General features: G+C 34.4%; 2 protein-coding genes across 2 annotated transcripts; both read right to left on the bottom strand.

Moving 5' to 3' along the window:
* Positions 1-23: 23 nt before the first annotated feature.
* LOC128671937 (uncharacterized) lies at positions 24-5,557 on the bottom strand (the record flags this gene model as incomplete). The annotated part of the gene is made up of 9 exons (XM_053748781.1): positions 24-250; positions 866-997; positions 1,348-1,458; positions 1,945-2,101; positions 2,643-2,758; positions 3,222-3,326; positions 3,818-3,892; positions 4,293-4,337; positions 5,435-5,557. Coding segments are annotated over 9 exons (1,089 nt in total), but the record flags the coding sequence as incomplete, so codon positions are not given.
* On the bottom strand, positions 4,646-9,942 carry LOC128671935 (acyl-CoA Delta(11) desaturase). The gene is made up of 4 exons (XM_053748780.2): positions 9,794-9,942; positions 8,892-9,095; positions 6,664-7,000; positions 4,646-6,379 (listed from the first exon to the last, which is right to left on the bottom strand). Exons 2-4 carry the CDS (start codon positions 9,091-9,093, stop codon positions 5,884-5,886), a joined length of 1,035 nt encoding a protein of 344 aa, XP_053604755.1. The 5' UTR covers positions 9,094-9,095; positions 9,794-9,942; the 3' UTR covers positions 4,646-5,883.
* Positions 9,943-10,366: the final 424 nt, after the last annotated feature.

Consider the following 10,366-nt stretch of genomic DNA (forward strand, 5'->3'; position numbering starts at 1 on the left):
CAGCAGTTGGTAAAAATAAAAGATTTTATGTCAAAAATTTTATAAACCATAAAGTAAGAATCGATGGACTCAGTGTTATAGGGGGAGTGGCGCCGTCGATCACCCATCTGTTGAACATCGCGATCCGATGATTCAAGGATGGTAAATTGCCAATGTTGATGAGGACCGTCACGCCGACCAAGATGCCTTCGGTAGGGTGTTCCTCCTTGGCACCAGTGTCGAAACACACTAGGCCGCCTCCCACTATATCCTTTAAATTAAAAAAAAAATGGTTAAGTGTGGGATGCGCATGCGGAGTGGCATGTGGTTCCGCCCTTCATATCCTCCTGTGAATATCTGGTATACGATGTGACTAAGGAACACATACTCTAGGCAGCAGCTAGGAAGTAATGTTTGAGCATTTTAATGACCGTTCGTTCTGACGAACCGTCAATATTTCTTGGGCAAATATATTTCAACCAATCTATGTCGTCCAATCGCAACACCCCAAATCGTCAGTGGGTATTCGCTTACTAGTTATCGTATTAGTATTAGACACAGTAGCAATCTTAATTCAATGATGTTTTCATTATGGTTGAGTTATATTTATTTTATCTATGGTTGAGTTCATACTACACCATAAAATATTTATGCCTTTGCCCAGTAGTGAGACAACATCAGGCTAAAGAGAAAAAACTTATACGTGTTTTGTGCTTCGCCAATGATGCCAATGGTCTTGACAACTAGGGATGCCGACGGCCGTGCGAAGTGGAGACGGAAATCTAGGAAAGCGGACTCTGGGCCCCGACGATCAACAGTTGGGGAAGTGGGAACCGGGTAATCTCTCAGATAAAAAAGTAGTACGCTAATTTGTTATGAAACTTACAGATTCTGCGGTCACGCCCTCAGCTATTGTACATATATAGAGCCTACACGTGCGCAGTAGCATCCGTTCACACCTTTGACGTGGAATAATTTTGCGTTGCTCAGTAAATAGGTACTTTTTTAAAGCCCAGCTCTGTTGAAAAACAAAAATATATATAATATCGAGAGACATAGATATAGTATATGGTTACCATTAAACAACTCAAAATACTTGTAACTACCATCATTTTTTCGTGATGAAGGAATCAATTATCTAATAGTTCTTATAGCAAATCAATTCATGGAATGTTTTAGTAGAAAAATATTGAGGTAGTTGATCTTAAGACTACCTCAAATATAATGTGTAAATAATATGGCTGCTATTGATTATTTTGTTGGTATTTCTTTATTTAAAATATTATGATAAGCTCAATAGGGATAATAACAAATTCAAGGTTATACGTATGGTATCTCCTATAGTAAAGGGCGTAAGAGAATACTCGCTTTAGTAATTTTGACCACCGTGCCCGTACAGACGCCATCATAGTCGAGAGTTTGCGTGGCAAACGGGATTTTATCCACAAACTGGTTGAACTCCCACGCTGTGTCTACTTGCTGGAAATATAGAAAAATATTTAAATTTCGAATTTATGTTCATTTATAAGATGTACAGTTTTCTTTTGTCAGAAATAATTATAATAGGAGTGAAAACGGATATCTCATATAGTAGTAATTTCATACACCATTGGTGATCAATATGGAAGGCTAGAGAGAGTACCTACTTTCCAACAAGTCAAATCAGATACTTTTTTCTAATACAAAAAATTACACGGAGCTTGTATGACAGGAATGTATTATGACGTCACGATTTTTGGAGTTAATTTACATATATGATTTTTTACATAACAGCACCCTTATTTACATGCATAGGCATATTTTTTGACCGGCTATATAAGCCGATTCCGCGTCGCTAACTCACTAAGTCAATTGACTTGGAATAATTGATTTAAATGACTTGGATTGAAGCCATAATGTATAATTCTATTCTACATTATGGCTTTAATCCCAGGAAGATTTTCTTCAATTAAAACGAGGTCTTACGACAATCGCGAGGCTAAAAGCCGGCACTCTGTAGAATTTTTGCGAGAAAACATGCGTTGGACTCTTCCACTGTTGCTCTTTAGGGGCTCCGAATGAGTCTTGAACGGTAACCAGCAAACCGGCTACCAATCTGAGTTTGCTCAGGTCATGTCTCAATCTGGAATCAGTATGTGTATGCACAAATCACGAGGAAAATATAGGAAGTATACAGGGTAATGTTTTAACGCTACACAAATTTTCCCAATATGTTCAGTGCATGGAAAATAATCGTCATCAAAAGTAATCAAGAACGAAATATGAATGAAAAAAATTTCGACTTTCCATAACTACTAAGTCTCATCAGTTGATCAGCGTGTAGATGTGTAGTGAATTATATTGAAAAAAAAATTGCAGTACATAACAAAAACATTACTCAGTAAAAATGTAATATATACTTAAACGAGTTAATTCTTATATTATGGACACACTTTGACATAAATAAGCTAATTAAAATTATATATTTTGGGGGCTACTTCTAGTGGGTAAATTATTGGAATTTAACAAAATTGTGTGATGACAAGATTTGTATGAATTTTCACAAAAGTTAAGTCCTGACGAACTGTAATGAAGCTAATATAAAAAATATGTTTATTTGTAGAATTATGAATATATATTAATAAAGAAGTAAACAAAATAATTATTACTAATTAATCTCTTACTTTTTTCTATTTGTGTAAAAGCACTCTGCTGATGTGATCACCCGCCAAATTGTGATGATGCTGCCAGCGCAGTAAGCTCTGTACTTTGAACCCCTATATGGCTTTAAGATGAATACCTGTTGCGTAAAATATACCATTTGTTCAGGTAATAAGCAATCAGACAATATAATTAACAAATTCCATTTGAAACAGAGAATCAATATAATGAAAAAACAATCAAGATTTACATACTTAAAAACAAACAACAATTTATTCTCTTCGGGAAATCCTTGGACCTACCCTTATAAGCAAATTGCATATTCTAATAAAGAAAGCAAATATTTATTCGGCAAAAAATACATTAAGTATTAGGCTTACAGTTTTGCTTATGTGCCGAAATGAATCCAAGATATGACTAAGAAGCCTGATTGATAAAAAACACTGATTTATGACGTCATAGCATGACCTATCCATAAAAAAATAAAAAAGTCCAGAAGTGGCCATAACTCCAATAGTGAGGAAATAAGAGACAATGCTCATGCGATATGACCGGAGGTCGCTTTTCTAAGAGATAAAGCTAGGAAATCAAGTATTACTTACGTGGTGCTTTAAAGTTCCCAATTTAGCTTCTAGGCTTCTAGATAGTCTCAAGGGATGTGCGTTATCATCGTGATATTGTCTTAATGTATCGTTGGGGAATGATGACTGTGAATATATAAAGGTGTTTCATGATCTGTTTGTTAAATTCTAAAGAAATTTTGAAATTGAGAAATCCTATTATATTTAAAATAGCAATTAATTGTTATCTATTCTACAAGTAGTAGTATTCAATAAGTGGTAATTGATTGTTATCTATTCTACATTTAATGTTGTAATCCAATATACGTAAATGTATTGGCCATCCGGTTTATTTAATTTTATTTTTCACCAAAAATCTTGCAGTTAAGTACTTTCAGGTATAACTTTATGGTTGTCAGAGAGATCTTATTGCATTCAATGTGTGACCCATGTCTGGAGCCGTTCCTGGGTGCACCATTAGGTCATGCTTATCATAACATTTAGTTTGGATGACAATTCATCCAAACTACACGTTTATACAAAATTCAAACTTGAGTCGCAAGACTCCACCAGAGACATATTACATACATTACATAGTTACGTTGCAAGTTAAAAAAAAAACCACAACACTGACTCACCTCATAGGCTTTCAATATATTCCGATTTTCATTACTTTTTTGCGCCGACTCTATTGTAGAATTTGAGAAAGTAGTCTGTAAAACATGTCTTAAATGAGTCCTTGGCTAATTATAACTTTTGTACGTAAACTGAGTAATATACCTATTTCAATAATAGGCATAGAAATTACTTTTTTTCGCTTAAATATATATAACAGCAACTCTAATTATATTTACTCGTTGGTGTTTCGTTAAAGACGCCTGTGAACCGAAAGATCCCATGTTCGAATCCTAGTTGTGCCACATGAGTTTGTATACCAATCTGACTTTTTGCTTAAACAACATTGTGAGGAACCCTGTACTCTAGCTGATAATTTACCATCTAGTGTGTGAAATGGAGAAGGCAATCGCAAGTCATTCCATTAATATTGTTTTGCATGTTTCATTCCACTTAAGATAATGGTTGTAAGGAAGGTATTAATCAAATTTGACTTACAGAATTTGATTTGCTATCACATTGTTGCGATGAGTCTACGGAAGACTGTAAAATACGAAATTATCTCATTACTTTCTCACACATACAATACAGGGTGATGTTTAATGCCAGCTCCACACTGTCGCCGAATTCAGACACATGCCGACGCGAATGCGTGAACATTGCGAAGTTAATATGTGTGCCTTTATTTAGCGCAATGAAAAACCAGCAAGGCCAACTGCAAGACTAGCAATCTCGCAGCACAACAAAGCAGACATAACTACGAGTTTTACATGACTGCCTTTAGATAGCAGTAGTGACGCCGCGGGCAAAACCTAGTATATAGGTACTCGATAAGAAGAAAATACTTGCACTCAGGTATCACACAAAATTTATTTTATTTTTAGTTTATGGTCTTGGAAAATCAATGAGAAAATGTGAAATGTAATAGTAATATATAGCACTGAATAAACATTAAAACTCAGTTTATGATTAATTATATACTAAGGGTTTATTGATTTCCGTACAACTTATAGGATATGTAACCATGAAAAAAAATATTTTGACGGGAATAATATGAGAATTGTTACTATTACAATGACTGAGTCATTTATTTAACTAACGCCCCGTCCCGGCTTCGCTCAGGTAAAATCATAATAATTATATACCTAAACCTTCCCTGAGGAGTCGCTATCTAATGGTGAAAGCCGCATGAAAATCCGAGACTGTCTGTATACACTCAAAATAGTCGTTTTTCTGTTTAGCGAACGGACAGACGCGGCAGAGAACTTTGTTTTATAATGTGTAAGGAGGATAAGAATAAGGATAAGTATGATAACAATTTAATAAATACTTAAATCTTAAATACTACATTCAGTTTATCATACAAATACATAATAGGTTCATAGCTAATATAATAATAATCATGGATTGCTTTCCATTATGCCATCTTAGTGATATTGTACAGGAAAGTTCACTCACTTCCAAGTGAGTGAAATTTTGAACAATTTTGATACACAAGAAAATATAAGCAAAAATATCACAGGGCACTTTCTTGCATATCAGTCCGAAATATCCTGTGGAGTTTCATATATATTATATAGCTTCCAGCGATCTGGTATAAAACTAGGTTTATCTATTGTATATATTAGCTGCTTGCTTACCTTTACATTTAAAAATTCACTTCCGCAAACGAAAGTTAGAAATATACATATTAAAAAAAAATACTTCTTAAAACAAATCACCTTTGAAAATAAAAATTGAAACGTTGCATGAAAGACACAACTTTATTCAACTTTTCTCTAATAATAAATCATAATATCATTTATTCTATCACAGTCATTTGCTTTCATAGTGGCTGACAAAGTGACAACTGCATGAAACAAAATGGTCAACTATGGTCAATTATAATTTATAGACTGTTATTCAACCTTTATGCCAACTTAGCTTTACTTTTTCGACATGTCCAAATGAAACCTTTAAAATAACAACATTACTTGGATCTTATACGAGTATATCCTCAGATGTCCAAAAGAATATATAAAATCCCCTTGCTTCTTAATTTAGTTTACTTTCAATCAACCATTATTCATGATAATTAACAATCGAAAAATTAAAAATCATAATAAGTTTCATCGGAATTATCTTTTACGTCTTTTACTGGTTTTTTCTCCCCGTAGCCCCACAAATCAGTCCCGTCACCGGTCCTGGCCATTCTCTTCTCAACAGCTTCTTGAGGTACCGTTTTCAAGTCATAAGCCCAGCCGAGCCAAGCGAAGAAGTCTATGAACTTGGTCGTCACATTCAGTCTATTGTTGCCCAATTCCGCAGTTCTGTAATCCCAGGGGTAAGTGTGGTGGTAATTGTGGAAACCCTCGCCGAATGTGGCTATGCTTACAGGGATGTTTTGAACTGAAGCAAGGGTCCTGTCATAGGGCTTGTTGCCGATAAGGTGGGCGGCACTGTTGACCAGGAAAGTGACGTTAAGGTTCGTGACATATCGCAGGAGGTTGATGTGCCAAGCGGTGCTGATGCTTTCGCCCCAGAAGTAGACCGGCACAAAGGTAGGCATGAGGAAACACAAAGTGCCCACGAACGGGATGGCATACCTGTTGGAAAGAATACATAATGAATTATTACATAATTAAATATTTAGAATGGTAAAATTTATTTTCATCTAAAACCATTGCAATAACCTGACAAAAATATAAAATTTAACAGGAAAATCAGATAAAGTAAGATTGGATGATTGAAGAGAATTTAACGCTAATGATTTAGGCAAACTAAATAAAATCTGAAACCAATGCCATCAATACACTCATATATACACATATGGACAGTGAATGAGATGCAGATGAAGTTTGGTTGTTACGAGTATATCAACTATGCTTACTTTTTCTGAAATCTTAGCACTGGATTATTTCGCAGATCATCTAACGGGATATATTTTCCTCTAGTTTTGACTTCAGGATGTTTCTTCACTAGGAGCCAGCCGACGTGTGAGTAGAAGAATCCCCTTGTTGCATTGTGAGGATCCGCATCAGTGTCAGAGTATCTGTGATGCATGCGATGGTCTCGACACCAGGTCAGAGCGGTGTCTTGAAAGGCGATAGAGTTCATTATAATTAAGAGGATTTGCAGTGGCAGCTTTGCTTTGTAAGCGCGGTGTGTCCACAGCCTGTGCGCGCCAGCCGTTATTCCGATCTCCGCAAACATGTACAAAAAGAACGCTGAAAATAAAGGAATTTTAACTGTAGATCAAAATTAAGCCTCTAGCCCACAGATGTAAGAACTTTAATGTATATTCTTATATCTGTGCTCTAGCATTCAAATCTTTAGCGTCACGTTCGCCAATCCGGTGACCTGCCATTTTGATCTTTATTCCTATGGCGCTAAGGTACAATTGACTCGCAGCCGAAATTGCAAACTTTGAACTAGTGCAACGAATACACTGTTTTTATATTCATTTTACTTTATTACCCGATACTTTTAGGAAATTAAACGATTAGTACATTTTTTCTATAGATAATTAAAAAATATAGTTAGATGGCAAAGGGTTATTTTTTAAGCAATTTCACGATTTATTGACGCCATTTTTTCGCAAGTTCCAGCGCATTAATTGTCATTTTGACATTTTCACTTCCGGAGATAAGGATTTCCCGTACAAGTGTAATATCAAAATATTTTAACGTATACATCCTGTTATTTGGATGAAAGAGTATTAATATGGATTTCTATTAACATATATTTCCTAATATTTCCAACCACTTTAAAAATATGCAATTTCATTTTGTCATACAAAATTGAAACTGTACTTATATGCGCACTGCTTCCTATATTGTTCAGATTTCAAATGAACTGGGAGGTTTATGTGAAAATAAAATAATGATTTTGTAATAAGACAATGTTTTACATCAACAATGTCGTCTAAACAAATACCTACATACAAAGTGCAAGCCATTTTCTTGGAACTCTTGACACCTCGTAAATAACTCTGGGTTCACATAAATTTACATTGATGACTTTTTTCAAATTTTACTTTTTCCTGTAACAGTTTTTATGGTGAAAATGAATATTTTAACAAAGTGGCCTCGGTTATATAAATAGCCATATTTTATACTAATATTATAATGCTAAAGTCTGTTGTCATGCTTTTACGGCTAAACCGATTTTGATGAAATTTGGCCCCGGCTTCGCACACGTGCAATATTAATGCATGTTAAATAGATAAAAACCTTCCTCTTGAATAACTCTATCTATTACAAAACCCCTTATCATAATCCATTTCGTATATAATTTTAAAGATCAAATCATACATAGGAACAGACAGATAACGGGAATGATAATTATGATGACCCGAGCGAGGTCAATCATAGACTACTGCTAGGACAACGGCTAGTTAATAAATACGCAGGGACAAATCACACAGATTAAGCCTCGAAGCAAGTTTGATACTTGTATTATGAGATAGTGGATACTATCTAAATGATTCTATATTTTATAACATACTAGCTGCGCCCCGGGGCTTCGCATCCGTAGGAATTTCGGCATAAAAAGTACCCTATATGCTATTCCAGGTTATATTCTAGAAGAATATAGATTTACACGCAAGACCAAGGGCTATCTGATAAATATCATTTTCCATTTTCATTGCAGTATTTCTTCTTTACGTGCCAGTTTATTAATCATTCATCAATCAACTTCTTAATTGTAGTTCTTAATTGTTTAGCACACCGCAGTTACTCTGTAGTCCATAAAGCGTGAGATTGCATTTTTGGACGCGACGACAACACTGATGTGATTGGTTAATTGTGTCTCACTGGCAATAAACTCGATAGTGTGAAGTAAAATGCAAAGACACTCTTCACACTCAGTTATTTGCATGTCAAGTTCTTTTGTCGGAGAAAGACAGATTTTGGATTAGACACATTCTCGTATTTTCAAATTCAAATCATCTTTTCAGAAATTAGACCTTCACTTTTTCTCGTAAATTTTTATATTAGATTTTTATATTTCTCATAAGCTACAAACTACTGATAATTTTTATAGATTCTCTCTATACACAACTGTGTCTAACACCCTATTGAGTATAAAATTAAAATTAAAACGATGAATCCTTACCAAATATAATTGTGGCCCATTTAGCAGACGTAAAGCACAGGTAGAGCCCATAAATAGCTGATAAGTGCCAGTAGCCAAACGTGAGAAGGTTCCTGTACACGATTTGGTACTTCCTTGGTCCAGCCTGAGGAGCCACCAGTTTCTTAAACTGAGGCTCAGCGTTTTCTGTCAAAACGACGCTGGAACCCTTATTAGGAACCATGACTGGAACAAAAAAGTTTTGACAAACATTTCAAATTATCTGATGAATTTTCTTTCTTTCTAATATATTATACTTACCTTCTAACAGTACCTTAGGTACAGTTTAAAATACATAATACTATTGATATCATAGAATGCACTTCTACGTACGTTTCAGAAATAAAGCTTATTTTATTGTAAAAATATATTGGATCCATGTGATCCAACATATTTTATTACTGAAAACCATAGCGTTCACCCACAAATGAGGTTAGATTAAGTTGGACAATTGTCTTTTTCAGATTGACTACCCCGTACGAAATAAAGACGTGATATCTCTCAGAGTGGAGCTTCCGTAAATTTTATTTAAAATCTACCAATGTACAATCATTCCATTACGGTCAATCGTATGTATCAGTGCTACAATACATAATTTCTTTCCCTTCTAACAATACTCAAGTAAAACATTGGTTATCAACGACGGCTCGTGGCGGTGACTAACACCGAGATGTGTATAGAAAAAGCATTTTTTAAATGTAAAATTAATTATTATATATTTTTTAAGTAGCAATCAATCGATCTATGTCCGAAAAAAAGAATCATTAATTTTTCCTTAACTTAATTTACGCATTTAATCAACCTGATTTTATGAAATATTTCAAACAGGTAATAATTTTTATTTATTTCAAGTAAATAAAAATTTAATTTTATAATTAACCTACCGAATGTTGATCCGATCCACTGATCAGAGTAGAAAGTTTATTATTTTTAACTTAAAACTTTTAAAATTTGTACACGGTTAACTCTTTAAACGTTTCACTTAATTATGAGAATCTTCAAGAGACTTCATATACTTATGAACTTAACCGCTGAGGCCTTTGGCCCTGCCCATAAACTAAATAATCAGTCAAGTCGAGTTCATTTCGTGTGGTAAGGGTTCCGTAACTTGATTTTATATCTCACATTAGATTTTTGCATTTTCATGCGTCTGTTCACTCACTTTTTTTCTCTTTATCTGAAAAAAACCCTTTCATATAATCAATAATTCATTAATATTTTTGTCAAACAACATATTTAGCAAAACTTTTATTTTTTAAATATTATTATTTTTTCAAGAATTACTCCAAAATATGCCAGCCCAGAAGTGGGACACGTCATATGAAGGTTAAAAAAATGCCTCCAAGAGGTAGCCCCAAAATAAAAGTCTTTGCGTCACAGATTTACATAGTATATTAAATTACATATAAATAGCTAGACTCGTGTATATCAGCAACTCTCATAGCATAATGTCTTAG

This window comes from Plodia interpunctella, chromosome 8 (assembly GCF_027563975.2).
Source record: "Plodia interpunctella isolate USDA-ARS_2022_Savannah chromosome 8, ilPloInte3.2, whole genome shotgun sequence".
Classification (NCBI taxonomy): domain Eukaryota; kingdom Metazoa; phylum Arthropoda; class Insecta; order Lepidoptera; family Pyralidae; genus Plodia; species Plodia interpunctella.

Bases quoted from the DNA above. Each gene is read 5' to 3' on its own strand.
- LOC128671935 (XM_053748780.2), bottom strand. From the start codon at position 9,093: ATGGTTCCTAATAAGGGTTCCAGCGTCGTTTTGACAGAAAACGCTGAG. The intron at 7,001-8,891 runs GTAAGGATTCAT...CTTTATTTTCAG, and splicing joins ATGGGCCACAATTATATTTG to CGTTCTTTTTGTACATGTTT. The intron at 6,380-6,663 runs GTAAGCATAGTT...TCTTTCCAACAG, and splicing joins GTGCTAAGATTTCAGAAAAA to GTATGCCATCCCGTTCGTGG.